General features: G+C 36.6%; 2 protein-coding genes across 3 annotated transcripts in view; one reads left to right on the forward strand and one right to left on the reverse strand.

The window, feature by feature from the left end:
• The window catches only part of TMEM68 (transmembrane protein 68), a 43,087-nt gene extending 27,456 nt beyond the window's left edge, over positions 1 to 15,631 (reverse strand). The window contains exons 1-3 of one of the 2 annotated variants that reach the window (XM_081070755.1): positions 15,137 to 15,336; positions 7,402 to 7,604; positions 7,211 to 7,308 (exon numbers count right to left, since the gene is read on the reverse strand). In XM_081070755.1, coding sequence (XP_080926881.1) covers positions 7,211 to 7,308; positions 7,402 to 7,535 — 232 coding nt within the window. In that variant the 5' untranslated portion in view covers positions 7,536 to 7,604; positions 15,137 to 15,336. Of the gene's footprint in view, positions 1 to 7,210; positions 7,605 to 15,136 lie in introns of both variants that reach the window. The other variant, XM_081070754.1, reaches the window with a different exon arrangement.
• Positions 15,154 to 26,677, forward strand: part of TGS1 (trimethylguanosine synthase 1) — a 42,165-nt gene continuing 30,641 nt past the window's right edge. The window contains exons 1-5 of the mRNA XM_081070753.1: positions 15,154 to 15,650; positions 18,767 to 18,831; positions 21,901 to 22,070; positions 22,409 to 23,231; positions 25,281 to 25,398. Coding sequence (XP_080926879.1) covers positions 15,547 to 15,650; positions 18,767 to 18,831; positions 21,901 to 22,070; positions 22,409 to 23,231; positions 25,281 to 25,398 — 1,280 coding nt within the window. The 5' untranslated portion in view covers positions 15,154 to 15,546. The remainder of the gene's footprint in view (positions 15,651 to 18,766; positions 18,832 to 21,900; positions 22,071 to 22,408; positions 23,232 to 25,280; positions 25,399 to 26,677) is intronic.

Below are 26,677 nucleotides of genomic sequence, written 5' to 3' on the forward strand. Positions count from 1 at the left end.
ATTCACCTGGTCACCAAGTTCTATACATTCTACCTTCAGAAACTGCCTTAAATCTATCACACCCTCTTCCCAATATAAGTTTCAAAGTGCAGCCCCATTATCTTCTGCCTATATATCACCAATCCTAAGGGTTTCTGATGAGCAAAAGAGGCTCAGAGAAAGCAATCACAAAGGTAATATTGTCAATGTCTATCCAACCACTGTCCAGGGATGGAGAGCCTCAATATGCAAATTTTGAGTAGTCTGGGCTTTGTTAATAACAACATCCTACTCTGTGATGCTAAGGCTTTTATTTGATGCCACTAAGTACAAATTTATTTACCTCCCCCGCTCTGACCCCATGCTAAGCTCTCTCCTTATTTTTTGGCTTTCCATATAGCTTAGCCCATGGAGAGAAGATCTGATGATTACAATGAGCTCCAGTAGTCTCATCTCCATAGCAATATTTATTATGTAAATGAGTTAACTGCCTACTGGCTTTAGACATCAACAGCATGAATTCAGATAAGGATAATCTTCTCCTGAGATAGATCCCATCTCAACTTGTCATCGAAAACTCATTTTTAAGGCTATATTTGGAGGTCATCAAATATTTTCCTACGTCTTCTCCTGGGGATCTGGAAAACTACTTTGATCATTTACTAGATTCCCATGTTTCTGAACTTTTTAATGTTTGATCTATTTGTGATAATCCTTTCCCTGTACCAATACCATAATTTTAATCATTAAAAATGTTAATGTTTTTGATATGATAGGGAAAATATTTTTGCTTTTTGGAAACTTTCCTTGGTTATTGCATGAAAAATCAGTTAGAATTGTATCGAATTAACAGATGAACTGGTAGTATGGGCTATAAAGTATAAAGGGACATCTTCACTGTATTGAGATTCTTTATCCACTTCAACTCTTTTTTGAATTCCACCTGTAAAGTATTTCACCATAAAGTTCTTACATGTTTTTTGTTAGCTTTAGTCTTTAACCAAATTTTTCCTTTCCATTTTTAAGAGAATTACTAGTAGTATATGAGTAGTTACTAATTTCATGGTGATCATATGCACATTTTGCTGGCTAACCAGTCTTACTATAACTGATAAGTTTGTTAGTTGATTCACTTGGTTCTTTCAGGTGTATCTTCTTTTCTAATCATTATACTTATTTCTAGGACCTCCAGGACAATGTTAAATAGCAGTGGTGACAGCATCCTTGTCCTGGTCTGTACTTAGAGGAATTGGTTTAATACTTCTTCAGTTCTCCATTATGGATCATGTTTGTTGAAGATTTCTGGTACAGTCCCTTTCTTAGTCAAAATAGTACATTTTAGTCCTCACTTGCTAAGATTTTTTTAATCATATATATTGAATTTTATAAAATTATTTTCTAAGGCTGACCTAGAAATCTCCTTTTTGGTTGTGCTCTTAGTTTTGATAGCAAAGTATACTAGTCTTGCGAAATAAACTCTATAGCTCCACATTTTCTTCTACACACTGAAACAGTTTAAGATGGGCATTATTTGTTGCTTAAAAGTTTGATATAACTCCAGACTTTTTGTTCCAACTAATTTTATGATTATTGGTCTGCTCTTTCTCTCTCTTCTTCTTGAACCAGTTTTGATCATTTCTACTTTCCAGCAAAACTGTCCGTTTCATTTAGTTTTTAAATATGGTGTTGTGAAATATTTACTCAACTATTTTTCTTACTCATTCTTCAAAGCCTTGTTCAAAAGCTGCCTCCTTTCTGAATAGTGCTTTTTTTTTTTCCCCTGCAGAAAACAGAATGACTATTGAGTATTTACATGACAAGCACTGTATTGGGCCCATAACAATTGTTCTCATTTAGTCCTCACAGAAACCAGGAACTGAAGAGGAAACCTAAGTGAGAAAAGCCCAAATAACTTAACTCAAGGTCACAGAGTGGTGGGGCCCGGATGCAAAACCCACATTTGTCTAACACCAAAGTCTTAATTTTGCCCCATAGCACACCTCCTACTACAGGTATGTCCATGATAACCTATCTGTGATTTTTCAAATGAAATCACTTCAGTGAGTTATGACAAACGTTTTTCTTTGTTAAAAAAAAAAGAATAGACTAAAAATAGAGCAAATCACATGTACAAAGTATATATACTTTTCATGAAACAGTATATACATGTGTGTATATTAGGTGGCAAAATGTATTTCTTACTAGGAGTAATAGTCAAAAATCTGACAGCCTAAAACTGTATCTTAAAATACTAGGGACCCTGAACATAGTAGGTAACTTAAATTGAACTTAACAATGATCAACATACAGATGATGCATTTCAGTGTCTTCCAATTCAAGAAAGATGCTCTATAATTATGATAGCTAGCATTTACAGTCATGTGCCGCATAATGACATTTTGGTCAACAACAGGCCACATACAATGGTGGTCCCACAAGATTATCATGGAGCTGAAAAACACCTAATGCCTAGTGACGCTGTAGCCATCATAATGTTGTAGCACAATGCATTATTCACATTTGTGGTAATGCTGGTGTAAACAAACATACTGCACTGCCTGTTATATAAATCTATAGCACATACAATTATGTAGAGTAAATAATACTTCATAATGATAATAGATGACTATGTTACTGGTTTATGTTTTTACTATAGTATATTTTTTATTATTTTAGAGTGTACTCTACTTATTTAAAAAACTCTGCTATAAAACAGTATGCCATGTGACTCTGGCAGCAGCCTTATATATCTCGTGTTTACTGTTTCTCTTGATTGCATTATTTTCTCTTGTGCTTGATTTAATCTCATGCTGTTTTGTACAGTAACATGCTGTACAGATTTGTAGTCTAGGAGCAATAGGCTATGCCATATAGATATATCCTAGGAGCATAGTGGGCCCTTCCATGTAGGTCTGTGTAAGTACACTCTATGATGTTTACATGATGAAATCACCTAAGGATGCATTTCTCAGAATGTATACCCATCATTAAGCAGCACACAACTATATTGAACATTTAGTATGTAATAGAAGTTATGCTAAATACTTTACATGAAATTTCATTAAATCATTACAACAACCCATTTTAAAGAAGAGGAGAATGAGGTTCAGAAAAGTTAAGTACTATCTCATTTGAGGAGAAGAGTTATTTACATAGTTTTAAAGTAGTTTCAAGATATTTATCAGTAACCAAGTAAAAAATAGCAACTTTATGGTGGAGAAACCTGACAGACACCTCCTTAACATGTGATGAAAGTTAATGTCACCAGTAATAAGACATATCAACATTATGAACCTCTGATATAATGCATTGAGAAGAACACATCATCAATTTTGAGGTATTCTTGTCAGAAAAGAGTAACTTCAATCTAATCATGGAAAACATCAGATCTAAATTGAGAGACAGTCTACAAAACAACTGAGCAGTACTCTCTAAAATAGTGAAGGCCATGAAAGACCAAAAAAAGTAAAACCATCATAGATTGGAGGAGACATGACAACAAAATGCAGTATTCAGATCCTGGTAAAAGATATTGGTGAAAAACTGGTAAGATTTGAATAATATCTGTAGTTAATACTACTGTACAATTGTTAATTTGATAAATGTACAAATGGTTATATAAGATGTTAACATTAGGGGAAGTTGGGTGAAAAATATACAGAAACCCTCAATACTATTTTAACAACCTTTCTAAGTCTTTCTCAAAATGAAATTTTAAAAAGTCATAATTGTTGCAAAAGGAAGGAAGAGAAAGGAAGAAGGGCGTAAGGAGAGAAGCAAGAGGAAAGGGAAAAAGAAGAAAGAGGGAAAGAATGTTAGCTAACTTGCCAAGGGCACCCAGCCAGAAATTGGGGAGAGCCTGGTTTTAAACTCAGGAGTTCTGGCTGAGGAGTCCTTCACTGCATTAAAGACAGAGGAGTTGAAAGGAAACTCTTACCTAACGGAAATAGAGAGGTAATGTTCTCCTGATACCCCCATTTAATTTTCCCATAAAGACTTTGCTACATATAGTTTCATTCATGTGATCCTTTTAGTGAATGAAATGTATCTATTTCTTTAAAAAATATGAAGTAAAAGAAAATTGAGTTTGTGCTATTATAGTCCTTTAAAAAAAAATCAGTCACTCATGTAATATAAATAATAACCCATATGATCAGACTACTTAATCAAACCATTGCATTTTTCCAAAATTTGGTATTGGCAATGAATTGAATCAGTTCTGTTAGTGTTAGGTAAGCATAAACACCATTTTCAGAGAACAAAGTATATTCTTTTGTATAACACACACACGATAAAACAAACAACTAAAAGCCCCCAAATAAAATATTACCTACTTTCCTAAACTAAAAGTCATGGTCCTCATTATCTTTACAAACATCCTAAAATATAGTTTAAATTTTCTCAAAAACATCTAGGGCCGGCCCGGTGACTCAGGCGGTTGGAGCTCCGTGCTCCTAATGCCAAAGGCTGCAGGTTGGATTTTCACATGGGCCAGTGGGCTCTCAACCAGAGGGTTGACGGTTCAACTCCCACAAGGGATGGTGGGCTGTGCCCCTGCAACTAACAACGGCAACTGGACCTGGAGCTGAGCTACACCCTCCGTAACTACAATTGAAAGGACAACAACCTGACTTGGAAAAAAAAGATCATGGAAGTACACACTGTTCCCAAATAAAGTCCTGTTCACCTTCCCCAATATAAAAACAAAAACAAACAAAATCTAGGTATCTTATTGAAGACTCTTCCTCATCAAATTAATTTTCAGGGGAAATAATTAAATATTAAGAGTCCAGCTTTTTAAAATATCATTCATATTTTCTAGGAAAATGTCTTTAAAAAATAAGTCAAATTTTTAGTTTAAAGGCTGTAAGCAACTTGAGGATAAGGACTTCATTGACCCATCATCACCAAGCAAACTGCCTAGAAATATGGGTATTAAAGAAACATCAAATTAACATTTCTTGATAGTGTAGGTATTATGTGGCACAGCACATAAGAATCAGAGAATTTTCTAAAAAATGTTCAGCACTTACATTATATATAGTATGAGGGTAAAATTTTACTTCAAAACAGAAAACAGTGGGTAGATTCTTGTACAAAGACACATAAACAAATTATAAATAACTGAAAGTTCAATAGACAACTGACTAAATTAGTTGTATAGGATTTATAGAGTTCCATGTAGTCATTAGAAGTCACTAATAAGGCTGAGTGACATGAAAACCACTAGTCTCACACACATTAAAAATGATAAACGCAACACAATTTTAACAGAACTTAATGCATGGTAAATTTTAAGTAACTGTTATTTTCTTCTTTACTTTTTTTTAATTTGACACATTTTTTACAATAAACATTCATAATAGTTAAAAAATTCCTTTGAAGATTCCTTTGAAAGCATGAATTAATAATACTGATTTGACACCAATACAAAATATAAACAGGCATACAAATAAATGCCTTTTATATATGTCACTAAAGAACAGGATATAGAAAATCATTTTTAAAGGTACCATTTATCCTAATAAAATGTTATAATAAAACATTAAAACAGCCTAAGAACTATGTATATCATAGTTCCTCTGAAGTCAAAAGTGCATATTTAAAATTACCTCAATAAATAAAATACCTCAAAATTATATATTCTGCTACAAAATAAGTTTAGCGCTTGAATTAAAATTCCTTACAATATATGTTATCCTGAGAAACAAGGGACACATATGTGGGAGGGAGATATATATATTTCCAATGAGTACTGTAAACGATGCCACTGAATTTTTGTATCATTATTTTAAAGACAATGAACAACAGAAGTCTACCTTGACACAGTCTCTACAGACGTGCACACATGGAACGCTAAAGTATCATCTTGCCTCATGTAAAACAACCATGAGAGAGTATGAGTGTTGTACTGACTGGCAAGAGCATTAGTATAAATGAGTAAATATTAAGAATTCAATACATCAAAACCCATGTTTGCTGAATACCACTACTTTTGACCCTGAATCCCCACCAAATTTACCACACAGAACATATTACAAAAGTACAGGCCTGGAACCTGATATTTGAGGTTGCATTTTGGCTCTTCTTCCTAGCTTCCTGTTGTACCTTGGGCAAATAACAACCTTTCTGTTCCTGTTTCCTCATGGAAAACTGTAAAATGGAGGTAATACATAGAATCTGTCTGTCATGTTATAAAGTTTAAAAGAATTAATACATGCTAAGCATTTTTCAGGGTATGGCATAGTTAAGTGCTCAGAAAAGATTTATAAGAATGTAGTATGTACTATTAAAATGACAACACGTTAGCCTGATAAGCACGTCACTAGTGATCTTTGCTAACAGCAGCCTTATATTTCAATCATACATATCCTTAAGTGTCTATTTTTTTATTAAAGTATAACTGACATACAACATTATACTAGTTTCAGGTGTACAACACAGTGATTCGGCATTTATATTCCTTATGATGTGATCACCAACTCACGTGTCTATTTCAAAATCGTGCTTCCTTCCATGATATAGAAAGCACATCTTTGTTACAAGCCCATTGAATCCTCTGTACTTTTGTATAGTCCAAAACAAAAAGAGACCAACAAATAAGGTAAAAATTAGTAGAGAAAAATACTAAGTCCTTGAAAGTAGGCCACTAGAGGGCAATTTTCATGATGGCCAAATGTACACCAATCATTAACTGTACAACACATTCTCTAAAATAACAAAGAATGAATACTCTGGAGAGAAACTTATTGCTATCTCATTTATTGAGAAAGATATGATGACCTCTGAAATAAATCATACCAAAATAAGGTAAATTTTGATATACAAATTATATTTAATATTCCTTTTTAAAAAATACACTGAGGAAGTCAAACTTATTTTGAACAAAATGGAAGTAAATGCTAAATAATTAAAGTATCTTCAAAACAGTCTTCTATACGGTTTTAGTCTTTTATTCTTTCAGATGTCTTACATATAAATTTTAATATTTTAGTTTATAGTAATAGTCTATACTGTGGTATAGTGCTTTCTTTAATGGACACTAATGTAGAGAAAAGCCCATTTTAAGAAAAACATGTATATGCATGATGCATGCAAATAGATTAACAAGAAATAGTAAATATACCTTCCATTATATTTTTCAGTATCTTCTCAATCAATAAATGAAATGATATAGTTTTTGTGCCACACACATGAACAGCAACACAGAGATCAAAGTAATCTTGCTTACCATGCCAAACTGCTGCATGTCCATCCCACAGAGTTGCCACCGTCTTCCTTGCACCATCCCATAAATTATGAGAATAGGCTTCTTTTAATACATTCTTCCTTTTATAAATGTGTAAGAAAATAATAGTAAGGTAGAGAAGAAAGATAGTAAAGTAAGGAAGTATTAAAAGTATTAGTGGTGTAAAAACCCACAAGAGATAGTTTGCAAAATTCAAATAGTCCTCCAGTTGCTCCACACCAAACCATTCTTCAAATATGTGAATTAGACAAGTCATATAGGGCATAGAATGTTGTCCTATACCACAGGTTTGATTTTTGTCTATCATTTTTCTTCAGGTGAAAATGACAAATGCAGCCTCTTTCTTCATTGTCATCACAGGTCTTTAATTTTGCCACTAGAAAGGAAAAAGAATCCAATTTTATTCTCTTAACAGCTGAGAAGTGAAATTTTTATCTGCATAAACACTATAGAGTCATTTCTTAATACCAAAAACAAGTAGATTGTAAATGGTTAACTTTGCTGCAGATCGATATGTGAAAATTATAAAGTTTCATTTGTCAACACATGAAATATTTCAAGGTTTAGCTTTTGAAAGAGAAAAATAAAGCTGATGAAGAATGAAATTTCAGATTGATCTTATTAATTTGACTTATATCTTAAGTGGATTATACTGAACATCTGTATCTTAAATAAGTTATACTGAGATACCCCTGTTCTTCACAAAAGAAAACATCAATATCTGATTCAATAAAAGTAACCCAAATCTTTAGGAAATGATGACATACATTTTTGGATACTGTCTTTTATAAGCAGGTTTACAGAAAAGCTGTCTTTTGACATTATGTACTAATAAAAATTTTATCAGTATCATTTTTATCTTCTAGTCACTAAAATTTCTCTTCAATCTTAAATGACTGAAAATTATTTTGTTACTCTCTGAACAAGTCATTTAACTACCAAAAATTAGACAAATATCTTGTCTCAAGCTTCAATGTATATATTCTGGAAAACACAGTATACAAATGTTAAAAAGTATGATTAAAAACAGATAATCATTAATGCCTAGAATTAGAATTTCCATAAAATAGCAAGAGACATGCACAAATGTGTGACAAATATGAATACAGCCCCACACTACTGTATCAGAATTAAAAATTATACTCTACCAATGCTTTAGAGAGGACACCCCTATACACTCTTTAGTTGTACTATACAAAGTTCCACCTGAGACTATTTTTAATTTAGAGATATAAAAAACAAACCTTGCTTCTTCGGAGAAAAAGTACGATGTTAATATGTGTAACTATGTCTCTTTTTAGTAACTTTGCCAGATAATAAATTGATGATCAAACATGAAATTCAATGATACAATTATATTACCCCTTATGATCATGTTCTCCTATATAAGATTTTCCTTTTTCCATTCTTCTTTTCTCTGGTTCTGATTCTATTCTTAGAGATATTTTACCTTTATTCCACATAACATAATCTTAATGAAAATGATCTCAAATCCTTTGTGGATGAGGCAGGAAATGAATGAAGGAAAGGCATAGGGGAGAGAGGGAAACAGAAATACAAAAGCAATTATACGTTGTGTTTATGCCAAGATTATCTTGCTAACTAGCTTATTAGCAGGACATGCACTTTGATTTGTTCTTCCAGGGATGGAGGGTTTAGTCTAATTTTCTTGTAAATATTTACCTGTCAGCAATCTGGGCCTGTTATGCTAACAGAAGTGAATACAGTACACATAAAGCCTGGGCTTTGTTTACATCACATTCTGAGTCAAACCACTATAATTTACCAATGTTTGATCACTGAGAATGAAACATAGCAAAACTTCTTACTTTTTACAGTGAGAGTTTTCCCCACTAGGATGGCTATTATCAAGGAAGGAAGGAAGGGAGGTGGCCTGATGGCTCAGTTGATCAGAGCTCCAGCTCTGAACAGCGTTGCCAGTTCGATTCCCACATGAGCCAGTGAGCTGCACCCTCTACAACTAGATTGAGGATAACAAGTTGCACTGAGCTGCCAGAGGGGCTGCCGGATGGCTCAGTTGGTTAGAGCACAAGCTCTAACCAACTCCCACAGGGGATGGGCTGCGCCCCCTGCAACTAAGATTGAAAATGGCAACTGGACTTGGAGCTGAGCTGCACCCTCCACAACTAGATTGAAGAACAACAACTTGGAGCTGATGGGTCCTGGAAAAACGCTGTTCCCCAATATTCCCCAATTTAAAAAAAAATTTAAAAAGAAAAGAAGGAAGGAAGAAGAAAAGAAAAACAAGTTAATGAAGACGTGGAGAAATTAGAACCGTCACACATTGCTGGTGGGGATGCAAAATGGTGCAGCCACTGTGGAAATCAGTTCAGCAATTCTTCAAAAAGCTAAACATAGATATGGTTATCATATGATCCAGCAATTCTACTCTTAGGTGTATACTCGTATATCTGAGAGGGCTGAAAACAAATTCACACAACAATTTGTATACGAATGTTGACAGCAGCATTATTCATAATTGCCAAAAAGTGGAAACAAACAAATGTCCATCAACTGATGAATGAATAAACAAAAGTGCTATCTATACCATATAACAGATTACTCAGCCATGAAAATGAATGAAGTACTGGCTCATGCTACAATATTCAAGAAGCTTGAAAGCATTATACTAAGTCAAAACAAGTCAGGCACTAAGGGCCACATTTTTTATGATTCCATTTATATGAAATACCCAGAATAGAGACAGAAAGATTAGTGGTTGCCAGGAACTGGGGGAGGGGCTAATGAGAAATGGAAACAGAGGTATCTTTTGGGGGTAATGAAAATGTTCCAGAATTAGATAGTAGTGATGGTTGTACATGTGTGAATATACTGAAAACCACTGAGTTGCACATTTTAAAATAATGAATTGTTATGGTGAATTATATCTCAAAAAAAGAGCTGTTAAATATTGTTAGTAAATTAAAATTTATAATAGTCTCTCAAATATGTTACAAACTTTTTCTAGGCCTAAAATGCAATCATTTAGATGATTTGACCCTTATTGCTTAATACAACTGTCCCCAGTAATCTAGCCTCATTTCTGATTTTTAATAGGATTATAAAATTTTGTGATTTTAAAACCTTCTTTAGTACCTCCTCCAACCCAATATGGTAATAGAACTACACCTCTTAGCCTGGAACACATTCTGATACATTATTATACATCCTTAACACACACAGTAAGGGGAAAGGGACAGTGAGTGCATAGGCAGACATCCAGTGAGAAAGGTTACACAGAAACCTTCGTGATATCTAGCAGTCCCTTACCAGTGCCTCAGTGCTGCATGCAAGAACTTCCTCCACAAATGGTCATCCTTGATTTTGATTTAAACCCTTCCAGAACAGAAAACTCAAAATGCGTCCCATTCGATTTTCAAAACCATCCATCCAACTTCTAAAAAGATCTCCCTTATACGAATCTCGCTGTAACCTTTCCCCACTGGATCTAGTTCTGTCCTGTAGAACCTCTTCCATTACACAACCTTGGAAGTTTCAGGACAGCGATCATGAACTGCAAAATCCCCTTTTCTGGTCCGAATCTTTTTCTTTCAACCATTTCTCTGACCTTGATTTCATAACCTTTCACCACTGAGGTCACTCCCTGTGTTTGACTCCAGTTAACTGATATTAAGAGGAGCATGTACAGTAATCCAGATGTGCCATAGAGAAAAACGTACAGCAGGGTAAGAAGAATATGGAGATCTGTAGTAGGCAAGGGAGGAGTGCGGAGGGGGTCACTATGTCTGGGTAGGCTACATGTAAAAGTACATTTGAGCAGAGACCTGAGGAAGTAAGGAAGCAAACCATGTGAGTATTTGGAAGAGAATTCCTGGCTAAAAGGACAGCAAGTCCAAAGGCTGTATACTTGGTGTGGTCTGAGGAGCAGCAAGGTAGGAAGGCTGAGGAAGAGTGATAGGGAGAGCAGTAAGAAATGGGCAGAGAGAGGCAGCATTGTAGAATTTGTGGGCCAGCTTTTATCTACGGGAGGTGAAAAAGGCATCAGAAGAGTGAGACTGCCCAAATTGGATTTTAAATGACTACTATGTTGAGAATTTACTGTACAGGGAACAAATAGGAAATTATTGCAATAATTGAGATAGTGATGAAAGTGGCTCAAACAAGTGTGGCAGAATGAAGGTCATAAGAGATGATCAGTTTCTGGATATATTTTAAAGATAAAGCCAACAGGATTTGCTGATGAGTGGTTGTAGAATGTGAGTGAGAGAAGTCTGGGATGACGACACAGTTTCTTAGTAACGTGGGTTTGTATCCTGGGAGGCTCTACCACTTACTGTTTGACCTATGCAAGTTACTTAATACCTCTCTGCCTGAGTTTCTCCATCTATGAAATGGGGATAATAACAGTACCTACCTAATAAGACTGTTGTGAACATTTTATATAAAAAACATTTAGAAGTGTGCTTCCCACTATGTAAAACTAAGTATTGCTATCACCATCGTCATCACCATCATCATTACCTGCTTGCTTGTGAAAAGATGGCGTTTCAGGAAGAACAGATTTGGGGATGGGATGAAGATCATGAATTCAGTTCTGAACATGTTAAGTTTCTATTGGACATCCAAGTGAAGACGTTACATACGCATCTGGATATCAGCAGAGTTTAGCAGGAAGATCAGGGCAAGAGAAATATATGTAGGAACTGGTGACATATATAGACAGTATCGAAAACCTCAAAACTAAATAAGATCCCTCTAGGGCAGGGGTTTCCAAACTTTTTTCAACGTTTTTCACCAAGGGCCATATTCGGTAAAATACACAAACAGCTGGGTCACTCACTCGAGGTGAAGTACGTGTTGCCACACCTGGTTTATTTAAGTAAACTAAATATATTTTTGGAATGTGCTGCGGGCCAATTATAAATGGATCGCTGGCAGCAGTTGGCCCGCGGGGCCGGAGTTCGAACACCCCTGCTCTAGGGAGTGAATACAAAATAGCTTTTAGGACTGAACCTGGGGAAATTCAACATTTTAGAAGTTGGGAAGACAATGAGGAACCAGCATCCTTCTCCCAGGAGCTGCATCCTGGATATCATAATAAGGTGCTTCAAGAAGAAAGGAGTATTTAGCGTTTCGAATGATGCCCAGAGATCCAGTAAGATAAAGAATGACAAATGATCATTGGATTTTACAACAAAGAGGCATTGGCAAGCCCTAATATGAACTGTTTTGAAACAGTGGGGATGAAAATCAGGTGAAATAAGTTTAAGAAAAAAACGAGAGTAAATGAATTGAAAACCACAAATATGGACAACTCTTCAAAGGAATATTGTTGCAAAAAGGGATAGAAAAAGGGATCCATCAGTAAACAAATAGATGATTATATGAGAAAACATAGGTAAAGCACTGAGAATAATATGCCTGCCACATAGTAGGCACAAACACCAGCTAAATACAGATAGGTCTAAACTTGTGTTTATCCAAGTCTTTGACAAAAATGTGGACCAAGTGCCCTAAAACTTGCTACTAGAGAATTAACAAAGGAGTTTGAATAACAAGCTTTTGAGTTGATAAATACTTTTGATAATGTGAGAAAATGTGTTAGAACTCAATGAACACAACCTCTTAATTTTGAAGAAAACAAAAGTAGAAAACAGAAAGACAAACAAACAAACAAACAAACAAAACAGTAAGCCAAGTTGTCTTGCCCAAAGTTAACAAACTAATTCACTGAAAAAGCAAGAGCCAAAATTAAAACCTAGTTCTCCTACTTCCTATTCTGGTTTTCATTACATTTTCTTTAATATCGCTGTCTTGTCTCTGTCTGTCTGTCTCTCTCTCTCTCACAGAAAGTCTGAAAATATTAAGATTGCAATTTCTGTGTTCCCTCTACTTCTTCCTGGCGCTTCTCCTCCTCCAATCTACCACAGGCTGCTCTGTTCTTGACTCTATCACTTTATTTTAATCCAATAAAACCTGTAGTTGTTAAAAGGTGTTTTGGGGGAGTAAGAAAGTAAGTTTAGTTACCAAAAATTCCAGATTATTTCCTGTCAAAAAAAAAAATCTACAATAAAACACAAACCTATGCATCACATAGAAAGTAGTTTAATTTTCTCATCTGCAACTAATATAACTTGTAAGAAAAAGTTCACAAGTTGAAATATCACTATATTGATACTGATGGTGAGGAACATTTACTATAACTGACTTTATAGACGTTTAAAATCAGAATATTTCAAAAACTAATAAATAAGAACACAGGATTTTTTGTTTGTTTTCTACAAAACCTTAAGGAAATAAATCTACTTTTAAACATCATACCGTACTTTTACCACCATGGTGGTAGCAGATCCATTTCTTACTTTTAGTATATGAGCCACATTGAGAATATGCTGACAATGTCAATTAAAAGTAACACTTGCTGAAATATAAATTAATTTCCCCTTTTACTTTTTGTATATTTAATAATGGTTTAACAGGGGTTTTAGTACTCAGTTTTAGTGAATAAGCATTCGATTTCAAACAATCAATAAAGCTGAAGTTTATCAGTTAAAAGATATCTAGCAAATCCAACCACTTTATCTTTAAAACAATACCTTTTAGATTTCAAGCTTTAAACTATAGGTTCTGATACAAATCACCTCTCACGGTTATTTTTTTAAACCTAGAATGTGCTTCAACTTCCAGCTAAATAAGCTTCCACTGTTTGATAATCACCATTCTACCATTATTTTCTTAACCTATCCTCACCCCCAAAATGTTGCATATCTATGCTGAAGTATATGTAACTGTGCAGCACTCTTAACTTCCTGAGTCACAAAAGTGAGCTTATCTGACATAAAAGGCAGCAGTAAGGATGTTGGAATAAACATATTTGAAAATTAATCTTCTTATTCCACTCGCTAGTAAATGCAGTCAAAATATTAGCGACTGTTCTAAACGTCTAGATTTTACCCTGTTTTTTAAATATTCTAAAGAAATACTAATGCCATTTCGGCATTAATAGCACCAACCGAGTCCTAAAAGCTCCGACGACCTTGGAATCTGAACGTGCTTCTTTTAGGAAGCTGCCTGAGTGGTCTCAACCAACACTCCACACCAAACACTGCTTTTTTCAAATCTAGCAGTGGTGTTCCAGTTTTCGACATCCTGGTTATGTGCAAATGTATTTTTCTTATTAATCAGCCGCTTGAGGGCAGAGACCTGTTTTACAGGCTGCACACCCGGCGAGACCAACAGTGTCTGGAGCTTACAGAGAATGTACCCACGCAAACCATTAATAGCACATATGAGGTAGGATTTAGTCCTTTCATTTACGATTCCATTTAGTCCTTTCAGCAGCCCTGGGGAACAGGTACTATTAATCATCCCTATTTTACAGATGATCACAATGATGCTCAGAAAGGTGGTCGCTGGCCCGGGTCACAAAGGTAGTAAAAGGGGCATAAACCAGGATTCCATGTCTGATTTGTCTGAATGAGAGCACACTTCACCACCACCAACGCTGCCTCTCAACTACACTCGCGAGCACCACAGGATTTCCTTTTAGCTGTCATACAAAGTAGGGTCGATTCAAAGCCCGGGATCAGGGAGGTCACACTGGGCCAGCCCAGAGGCCTCTAGTGAGGATGAAGACTGCTCGCTCCAACACTAAGAAGCGAAACATGCCGAACTGAGTGTTTTTGAGCGCGAGAGGAGAGGCGGAGCGAGGTGAATGGGCTCGCTGTAACCCAGGCAGGGCCTCCCCTCCCCAGCACTCGGGGGCCGGAGCCGAACGCCGAGGCCGGCGGGAAACCCAGCCCGCCGGTCCCAGCCGGGTCCTCCAGGGCAGCCCAGCCGCGCGGCCTCCGCGGCTCACAGCCCCGCGAGACTGACGCGCCCCCGGGAGGGAGGAGCGCGTGGAGATCAAAGCAGGGGCCGACGCACCTCGGGCGGGAGAGGGCAGAGCGGGCTCGCCCTCACACTTGAGCAGCGGCGGCAGCTCCTCGATGGCTCAGGAGCCGAGGGAAGCGGAGAAATGTGAGCGGCCTACTTTCACGAGCAACCTTCGGTGAAGGAAAAGCCAAAAAGCGCCTGAAGCCGGAGCAGCGTTGAGCGTTCCTCCCCCGGTCGCCCCGCCTCTTCCTGTGGCCTCCCGGAGCCACTTCCGGTGAAGGCACCGTGGCTTGCTCTGGTTACTCCAGCTCGCTGCGGGCGGGAACGACCTCAACTCCGTTCCTCACCCTACACCACGGGGCGCGCCGGCGAGGCCTGCTTTCGGTCTCCAATAACCCAGCAGAGGCCGAGTGGCCGGTCCCGTGCCGTCTACAGCAGGGCTGCCTCCTCTAGGTGCTAAAATGTGCTGCGAGAAGTGGAGCCGCGTGGCTGAAATGTTTCTCTTCATTGAAGACCTAGAAGAGGATTATAAAATCCTTTGCCTCTGCTCCAGGGCGTTTGTGGAGTAAGTAAAAACGTCTTCCTCTTCCTTTCTAGCACGATCATTTCCCAGAAATGTAGGCGTTGCAGACTATTTGTAACTGCTCCCTGGAACCACGGGCAGAGTATTTGACCCTTAGGCAAGGTGATGTTTTAGAAAAAGGGGTAAAAGCCTTCAGACTTTACGGAGTGGTCCCCTACTACAATTAAGTGAAGGAGTAAATCTACTTTGTAGGCTGTTAGGGAAAAAATGTGGTGGCTTATATATGTCATTTTATTCTCATTGTAAATAGAGGGGCATTTTAAAATTGGGGGAAAGTGAAATGTAAAATGAAATCTTTTTAATGGATGTGACATCACAAGGTGATGGTTTAAAAGATGAGTAACTTGTTTTGGTTAACGTCATTTTTAAAACCTTAAGATTTATTAAAGCACAAATGCACACACATAGAACTTGTAATTACCTAAGGTAAAAGATTTAACTAATTACATCCGTTTTTGAGCTGTCTTTACCTTTGGAAAATATATGTTTTGGGTTAAAATTTCCATGCATGGAAGATAGCTAGTGAGTAGGAAAAACGCCTAAAGAATTATATTCTAGGGATTGTTTTCTTTATACTCGATGTGTGAGTTCAGCCACTTAATTTTTGCTGGTCTCTAGAACAGGTGTATTTACCATAATCATCTCACAGGCTTATTGTTAGATTCAACTTGTAGAAGTGAATTTTAATGTAGTAGAATTTAAGTTTGAAACAGTGCTTCATCATGTGTTTTTGTGGGGTAATCTGAAAATCCGATAGAAATTAAACACTATGTTATATTTATGTGAAAGTGTGGACATTTTTGTATTCATGTATGCATGTATTCATTCAGTCAACAAATCTTTGTTGTGCATTTTTCTATTATGTACGAGTAGGCACGGGGGGTACAAGACACAGCCAGTCCCTACACCCTTTGAATTTACTTTCTAGAGAAGGAGATCGATATTAAGACAACTGTTACATAATTGTTTGATTAATTATAGTTATAAGTGCTATGGAAGAGAAGTACAGGATGCTGTGATGGCAGAAACCCAACCTTTCTCCGCAGATGACAATGATTTCTTTAAGGAAGTACGGTAGCATTTGAAAAGCGGTCTAAAGTGTGAATGGAAATAAACTGGGATATGTGTATTTAATGGAGGAAGCATTCCCCAATCAGAACTCTCTGAAAGCCTTGAGAAAGCAAAAGAAAGCCTGTGACAATAAAACAAAATGACTGGGAAAGAAAGACAGAAGATAGGGTTAATGAAGTAGATAGAAGATAGGGTTAATGTAGTAGGCAAGATCAAAACATGCAGAGTTTTTTGGAGGACAGGATCATTTTTTAATGATCATTACGTTTTTAAAGATTACTCTAGTAGCAGGGTGGGGGATGGTTTGGAGGAGGAGAACCACTTAAAAACATTTTCCAGGCAACAGATTTTCGTGGCGTATATAAGGATTGGTGGCAGTGTAAATGGAGAAAGGAGGAAATATAGGAGAGAAATTGTTGAGTTTAGGGGATTGGATTGGATATGGGGGAATGAAGGAAAGATAAAGGATGGGAAAGAGGAGAGTAGGTCAAGGGTAACTCCCTGGTTTCCCGTTTATATTGATGCCTTTCACTGAGATAGGGGTCACTAGTGAGTCATGGGTTTTGGGGGGGTTAGCAAAAGATAATAAAAAGATAATCAACTTACTGTGTTTTGATTTTGGAGTAGCTATCAGATATCCAAGATTAGATGTCATAGGTACTTAAATATATTGGTTTGGAGCGCTAGAGAAGTCTTAAAACCTTGAGCCATTCTAGTATAGATAGTCCTTGAAGCTATTGATTTAGCACTTGGAGCGGGGGTTGGGAAGAAGTGGGATCCATCTTGGAGGAATTCCAACATTTTGTGAATATTAAAAGGGGAGAAAAAGGTAGAAGACAAGCTCAAGTATACTGTCACCAAATGTTTGAAGGAAGAGTGCATTGGAAAGCTGATACAATATAAAGCAAATTGAAAACTAAAAAATATCCACTATAATTGGCTTTTTTTTTTTTTTAGAAAAGCTACTTGCTGAGTGCCAAGCACTAATTGTTTTACACTTCATTCATTTTTTTCCCCCATGTAAGCATTCTGGCAACACCCTGAGATATGTCTTGTAATCTTTATTTATTCGAGTAGAAAACTTAGTCTCAATAATGGCCTTTTCAAAAAAATCCCACAGTCAGGTAAGTGGAAGTCCTGGAGGTCTTTTAATTTGTCTAGAACATAAGTGAATCTTTCTGATTAAGGTATTTAAGTAGTCTAAAGTCACTGACGCTGGTGACTTGTTAAATATTGTATTTAACAATAATGTATTTTAGTTGAGATAGAGAACTGTTGTGGAAACTGAAGAGCCTGAATTTATCTCTGGTCATACCTATGTGACAGTGTCTAGTGGTGATCTCTGGTTTTTCATATACAGAAGAATCATAAACTCAACAAAATCATTGGATATGTCTTTTCCCACAAGTTCTTGAACCAGAATTTAAAAGAATATTGTCCTTAGAAGCAGAATATCTATCTGGGCTTCACATCCCAGCTCTACGAATAATCAGCTGTGTGGCGTTGGGCAAGTCACATAACATTTCTGTGATCTCATTTCGGTACTTTTTAGAAAGGACTTCCTTTTTTTAGTATTATACTTGAAATTAATCCACAGCCCTTTTGCAGTAGAGAAATTGCTACTTGTGCTTCAGAAATTTCCAAGAACTATTTATTCAGGATGTATTTCGCGGCCACCCATGTGTCAGGTACAGTGATTAAAAAAAGACTTAAAATGGTAATAATGATTATTCAGGGCTCTTAAAGGAGCAGTATCTTAGTGGGATCAGTACAATGCAGGTCTGGTCTCCAGCTTTGCAATTCAATTCAGCAATTAAGATTTTACAGATACTGTCAATCTTTATAACAACCCCATAAGCTAAGTATTATTACCTGTGTATTACAGATGAGAAAATGTATTAGCAGATTGCATTTTCTGTTCCTTAATGTTTTTCTTAAATAATCTGTGCTGTCCTGAACTTGTTTTTTTCTCTAAATTTATAGTTTAATAATCTTTTTCAGTATTGACTGTTTAATTTGCTTCACAGAGATCGGAAATTGTGCAATTTGGGATTAAAAGGCTACTATGTTAAAGGCCATGTCAACAATGCAGGTAATACTGTATAAAACTATATAACCCTTTCTTGCTAAAATTAACCATAATATTGTATTATAGTTTGTTATAAAACTGGATTAATTTCTTAGCATAAAATATTATAAATGGCAAATAACCATGTAATCATAAACAGTCTTTATTGTTTATTATAACATGGTTCTAGAATCCCTATCAAAGCAGATCTTTTCCTATAGCTAGCTTCTCCATGGACTTGAGGTAACTTCTTTGGCACTGTGTAGCGTTCCTTTCTGAGTTGTTGCCATTAGGTAAAAGCAACTTGAAATTTGAAGCTTTGAAAAGTAGAGAGCATATAGTTTCTTCAACAAAACTTTATTGTGCTAACAGATAAACTGAGGCACATTTTAAATTTTTTCAAGAGTTTATTTCAGCATACATCGATTCAAATCAGACAGTACCATACCAAAGGTAGCTAGGAATGCTCTGCTGACTGGAGCTAGGGGAGGGGTTTTTATAGAGAAGATGTGAAGCAAAACAAGATTATTTGATTGGCAGTTGCCTTAATTGGGAAAACTTAGTTGTTTGTGATCGTTTGTTCTTAAATTTCATTTTCTCAGGTTCAAGTGCATTGACTCTGGCTTAGGTTTTGATTTGTTTGGGTAGGTTACCAAGGCATTAGAGCCATCTCAATCTAATAGCCTCCTTGTTTAAATACTTTAACAATTGTACAGACAAATGATTCAGGATAAATTCCAAGTGAACATCCATGGTCTTTTGCCTGAAATAAAGAGGGCATAATCTGTGTTAACTTTATCAAATAATAGAATTTGTTCTATACTTTGAGCCTCACCTTGTTACCTGAAAACCGTCATGGTCTCTCTCAGACTTCCCTATCGGGTCCCCATTTGTCCTTCCCACACATATCCTTTATGTTTCTTTAGACATGGGGAAAACTGCAACAGGAATTACAGGCTTTTAAAACCAGCATACGAGTATTAGGATAAAGTGAAACTTGTTTTTCTTCCACTTCAGTAGATTTCAAATTTTTTTTTTAAAAAAAAAGAATTTTATTGGGGAAGGGAAACAGGACTTTATTGGGGAACAGTGTGTACTTCCAGGACTTTTTTTTTCCCTTTTTTTTTTCCCCAAGTCAAGTTGTTGTCCTTTCAATCTTAGTTGTGGAGGGCACCATTCAACTTCAAGTTGTTGTCCTTTCAGTCTTAGTTGTGGAGGGCACAGCTCAGCTCCAGGTCCAGTTGCCGTTATTAGTTGCAGGGGGCACAGCCCCCCATCCCTTGCGGGAGTCGAACTGGCAACCTTGTGGTTGAGAGGACGCGCTCCAACCAACTGAGCCATCTGGGAGCTCAACACAGTTCAGCTCAACGTGCCGTGTTCAATCTTAGTTTCCCTGTGGGAATCGAACCGGCAGCCTTCGGATTTAGGAGCACGGAGCTCCAACCACCTGAGCCACCGGGCCGGCCCTCAAACTTGTAATAGCGGAATACTTTCATTAAGTCTACTCTCCCATAGAGTTCCAGGATGTAAATCCAGTTGCGATGGAAGTATCCATGAGGGGCCTAAAGACATACCTCTCACCTCTGCTATTAACAGCTCCTAAAATAACTACAAATACCATTTTCTTTTTTTTTTTTTTTTTTTTTTTTTTTTTTTAAATTTTTATTGGGGAACAGAACAGTGTGTTTCTCCAAGGCCCATCAGCTCCAAGTCATTCTCCTTCAATCTAGTGGTGGAGGGCACAGCTCACTGGCCCATGTGGGAATTGAACCGGCAACCCTGTCATTCAGAGCTTGTGCTCTAACCAACTGAGCCACCCGGCCGCCCCTACAAATACCATTTTCAATCCATTGATCTAGTTCAGTAATATCGCACATAAGGAATGTGAAAATGTACATATTTCCCCTATGGTTACTTGCTGCATTTCTTCTCATGTCCTCAGTACTTTGCACAATGCCCAGCACAGAGGAGATACTCAGTAAATATAAGTTGAATGAGCAGCTGGATGGTAGTGGCAAGCAAAGCCAGACTAGAAATTATCTCTTGATTCTTAGTTGGCTGGTTTTTTACTAGTCCATAATTGCCATCAATTCTCTTTTTCCCCCTTTTTTATTCTTCCCCTTAAAAATTCTAACATTGGTGTATTTTTTTTCCAGTTTTTTTTTTTTTATTAGTTTCAGGTGCACAACACAAGGTAATACTTAGACGTTCATCATTTATATCCCTCACACTGTGGACCACCCCCTCCCCGCATCCCCCCATCCACTATCCCTCTGACATCGCACCGAGCCATTACATTATATATATAAAATTATAGTTGGCATTCATTATTGCTCAGGTTCAGGTGTACAGTACATTGATCAAGCATCTACATCTTCCCTGAGGTGGTCTCCCAAATGGGACACGTGTCCATCAGATACCCTACAAAATCTTTACAACATTATTGATTACATTACCCAAATTATTTTTCAAAAACCCTGAGGCCATTTTATGGTTACCGACTGTTTTCTAATCCCCTCACCTTTCCCCTTATCCCCACCCCGCTGCCCATCTAACAACCCTCAGTTTTTCCTCTTTGTCCCCAAAACTGTTTCTGATTAGTTCATTCACTTATTCTTTTCTTTAGATTCCGCATGTAAGTGAGATCACATGGTACTTGTCTTTCTCTTTCTGACTTATTTCGCTTAACATAATGTTCTAGATCGATCCATGTTGTTGCAAATGGTAAGATTTCTTTTTTTCTTTATGGCTGCGTAATACTCCATTGTATAAATGTACCACAGTTTCTTAATCCAGTCATCTACCGATGGGCATTTAGGTTGTTTCCATGTCTTGGCGATTGTGTATAGTGCTGCAATAAACATAGGAGTGCATACAGATTTTTGAATTGGAGTTTTGGATTTCTCCGGATAGATGCCTAGGAGTGGAATTACTGGATCATAGGGTAGTTCCATTTTCAGATTTCTGACATTTGTGTACTTTTATTTCGGGCAAGTCTTGTAATAACTCTGGATCTCGGGTTCTTCATTAAAATGACGATAAAACTCACGTCTCAATTTTCTCAAAAATTAAGCTAACAAATACTATCTGTAGGAGACCAAGCTATAGAAGAAGAACGTAGTCATGCCCATGACACTGCAGAATCATGTGATAGCAAAGAAATAGGCCTAGATGAAAATGGACTTGATTCTGAGGCTGAACTTATGAGAAGTATGGGACTGCCACTTCAATTTGGTGGGATGTCTGCACATAAGAATTTTGAGGTAAGTATTAATTTTGTTATTTCTTAGTTTTCTTTGTAAAATATCATGGAATTTTTTATCCCAAATCTAATACATTCATGAATTAGAGCACTCCACCTCTTTTTCAAAGTACGTATTTATAAATTAAACAAAACTGAATGCTGCGATAGGTCCCACATGTGATTTTTTTTTTTTTTCCTCTTCTTGGAAACTTAGTAAGATTCACTTGTTTGTGTATCTAAAAGCCCAGGGTGGGGAGGTTGTGGGTAATTTTGTTTAATGTCTAAATAGACTTGGGTTTTACTTTCTCTTTTAGTTCACGAAATGCATTTCATATTCAAGTTATTTATCTCATGCAGGTGTCTATGAATACTAGAAATAAAGTTAAAATAAAAAAGAAAAAGAAAAAATATCAGAAGAAGTACTTAGATGAGATTATGAGAGAATCTTGGAAACAAGAATATGAAGAAGATGACATTTTGGATTCAGATGATCCATGTTCAGTTGAACAGTATGAGAACACCAAAACACGTAAACTTCAAACCAAAAAAGACATTAAAACTGAAAACCTTCCTGTTGAAAATACATTATCTCCACAGCTAGAAATTACAGAGAAATGGGAAAAGTACTGGAACAAATATGGTGGAGGACTATTATGGCAAAGCTGGCAAGAAAAACATTCAGATGAAACCCTATGTTCTGAACCTTGGAACAGTCCTGATACTAAGGAAGAATGGGAACAACATTATAGTCAACTTTATTGGTATTATTTGGAACAATTTCAATATTGGGATGCTCAGGGTTGGACTTTTGATGCCTCACAAAGCTGTGATACAAACACCTGTGGGTCTAAAACAGAAGTTAACAACGAGAAGGATGAAAATTGCATGAAAACAGACTTACTTACTTTTCCATCTTCATCAATTGGTAGTGAAAGCTCTAGTTCAAGTGATAAAGATCATAATGAAATACTTGATGCAATTAGTAATATAAGTCTGAATTCAGGGAAAGTAGAACAGAACCAGTTAGATTCCTCTGTAAGTTCTGATGGACATCAGTGGCTAAGTGCTGTTAACAGCCAAAGAGAATGCCCTGCTTCTGGCCAAAGTGAACCATGTGATGGAGGAACCAAGGAAGGCAACAACTTGTCTGAGAACAGAAGCACAAATCAGCCAGCTCAAGGTAAGACTGACCAAGATTTATCCTACTAAGTAATAGTTAACTAAATGCATCTATTTAGCAAAATTACTAATATTAATCCTTTATGGTAGAGTCCAATAATGCCAGGTACATTTTATAGATAAATAATGAAATTATATAATCCATCTTTTTATATCACAAGTTGTTTATTACTTTTTTATATAAATAAAAAAGAATATTTGCACAGAGTTCTCAAAAGTATCATTCCTTCCTCTTATGCCTGTGGCCAGTGAATTAAAACTTGGAAATCCCTTAAGAAGTCTAATTTGGAGCAGAAATGAAGGCACATTAAAGAATGATTGAGAGTGCACGTTTGACATTAGGCAAATCTGAATGGGAGTCCTATCTGGAATTCAGTTGAGACAAGTGAAGTCTTGCTCTATAGGGAATCTCAGCAGGACATGATATTAATTTATAACTGGAAGGGTTGATTTCAGGATTCTCAAAATATCTAGGCTAAGGAACTTGGTTGTCTCCTGCCTAAGTGATTAAAAAAAAAAAAATCGTCATGCAGACTGGTGCCACTGTCAGGACTAAAGAAAGCCAGTAAGAGGTGTGCTAAGAGAGGTTAAGAGTGGAGAAGAATGCTCTTGCTAGGGAAAGGGTACTACTAACTGAAGGCACCAGGAAAATGGGAGAGGAGGAAATTTTTATAACTTGGATTTTTCCTGAAGGCCACTAAGATGTTACCTTGGCATCCTTGATGTTTGGTGCTGGAAGTTTGGTTCATAGGGACTTCTCAGCCTTATTCCTATATGAAGCAAAAGGTTTGGCCTTTTACTTAACAGTTAGGTTTGCTTTTCTCATCTCAAGTTGCGGGTCTTATTTCATCTAGTTGAGAGTCGTCTAGAGAGTTACTAAAGAGCTCTGTCTACTTTATTCTCTTTGTTCTGTTAGAATGGAGCTTAACTTCAGTACAGTATTCTCATTCCTTTCTATTTTGCTGCTGTTATCCTTTTAATGTGATTATTTTATATTAGTCTTTTGCTATTCTTCAATACTCTACTAATTACTTTCTATCCTTATTTTGACAATAAAACTTGAAATGTGTATATTGGTCAATGCATTGGCCCCTATCTTACTGCTTCGTGTTACTCCTTTTGATCATCTTCCCTTACCTGCCTACATTTTTGCTTTGTCACCCAGTGAACCTCACAGTCTCTGTCTTCTATAGCCTGTTCCCTAATCTATGTGTATAGATTGACCATTTCTATTTCCTGTTCCCTTAATTATGTAAATAGTTGACCATTTCTGTAATTAGTTCCATTGTGACTGCCATCAGGAACGTTTTGAGAATTCTAGATTTAAATCAAAATTTTTGATTCTCCATTGAGATTAAAACATAAGGTCTATAGTGCATTTCTCTATAAGTATTTTTTCTACTGTTTGTGGTTGAGCGTTTACCTGAAATATTCTGTTCTCATAGTCAAAACTTCCCACTTCTATATTGCAAACACCTCTCTACTTCCAGTTCCACCACCTACTTTGTTCCAGTCTGAAGAAATAAGTACTAAGACAGACATGACCTCAAAGCCATAGCAAGTTAATCCTCTTTTTAAAGAGTGGTGTTTATTTTTCTGTTACTTCTATTATTAAGAGCTGTATTAGAGACAATGAGATATATTTGCTTCTTAATAAAGAGATTAATTTGAGTCAATGTGATCATGCCATCTTTAGAGTCATTGAGATGAAAATTCCGTCAAAATGTGTTAACAGCTATGAAGAAGGTAACTTTGTGGATTAGTTTGTGTAGATTTGAACAGTTATCAGGAAAAAAGTAGTTTTAGTGCCCTTTTTTAAGTAGTTACATCATAGAAACTTTTAAACTTTAATAGACATTGCTCTAATTTTTTATGCTCAGACTCTGCATGTAGATACACAGAATAGGTAGATGTAGTCTGGCACTTTGTCTCATGTGTACATACAGTTCAATGCAGGAAAGGCACTGAAATATTTGGATCACCTTTGCAAATGGCAGAAGAATTGTCAAGCCAAGGGGGGAGATCCACAGTATTATCTCTGCCACTTTAGATTCACAGGAATCTTCAAAAGCAAACACAGCCAAAGAAAGACCACACCCCAGCGGTACTGATGGAGATGAGAACGAAGAAGATCCACCTGAACATAAGCCAAGCAAACTCAAGAGGAGGTAGGTTGCATGTTACCTTTCTCTAGAATGTGTTAGCATAAGCACTCTGTCCACAAGTGAGTAGTTATAAAGTGCTTGTTACATTACAACACTGCTAATCCTGTGAGGAGAAGAGATAAGGCGAGACCTGGGGCTTTGGAACATGGTCAGATCCCAACTCTGCCTCTTGTTCTACCATAATTTTTTATCTATAAAATGGAACTGATGCCTTTTTTTGTGTGAAATCATTGGGATAACATGTAATATATCTGACACTTAGTAGCTATCAGTTAGTAATATATGCATACATAGGTGTTGTTCTCTTTATCGAGGAAGTTTTAATTTTTTTTTTCAAAACTCTGGGTATATAGTCACAGAATTTTATTGCTGAAATATGTGAGATAAATCTAATGCTCTCATTCTGTAGATAAGAATACTAAGAGAAAACAAGGATAAATGCCTCACCCAGATTTATACAGCAGCAATGGCAGCTCAAAAGCTAGAGCTCAGTCCAACTCTTTCAGAGACAGCACTCTTTCTGGTATACCATTTATACAAGTAATTAAACAAATAAAAAATAATGTGGGGTGGTAGATGAGGGTAAAGGGGATCAAATATATGGTGATGGAAAGAGAACTGACGCTGGGTGGTGAACACACAATGTGATATATAGATGATGTATTACAGAATTATGCACGTGAAATCTATGTAACTTTTCTAATATTGTCACCCTAATAAACTTTAATTAAAAAAAAAAGAAAAGAATGTAAGGTGTAACATATGGTCAAAAGCTAATGATGTAAAATACAAGGAAAGAATGGATATTAGAATTTGGACGTTAGCTGGAAACATTTCTTTGACAGGATATGAAGTGCTCCACATAAGACTTTTATGTTCCATACAGCATCTAGAAAAACAGTAAACAAGTTTTAGAGGCTCAGCAACTTAGTACATAAAAGCATACCTTGGCTGTGTTCCTTCTGCATAGTAGTCATTGCTTGTTAACTCCTCCATTAGTTCCCTAAGGCAGACTATGTGTGCACTTGCATTCCTGGGACCCAGTAGGTCCTCCATAAATGTTCAGTGAGTATAACTTCGTTTGTATGAATAATCTCTCACCATTTTTGTTTACTTGTTACTGTCTCCCAGATAGTAGGGAGCATTAGAAGTTATCCCCAATAGATGGATGATCTTGGGTTACTTAATATCATTTGTATCACAACCTTATTCTTCTTAACAATATTTTTTCTTTCGTAGTTTTTGTGGTTGGCTTGTTACTTAAATGTTTCCTTGTTTTTCA

The sequence above is a fragment of the Rhinolophus hipposideros genome (genome assembly GCF_964194185.1).
Source record: "Rhinolophus hipposideros genome assembly, chromosome: 13".
In the NCBI taxonomy this organism is placed as follows: Eukaryota; Metazoa; Chordata; class Mammalia; order Chiroptera; family Rhinolophidae; genus Rhinolophus; species Rhinolophus hipposideros.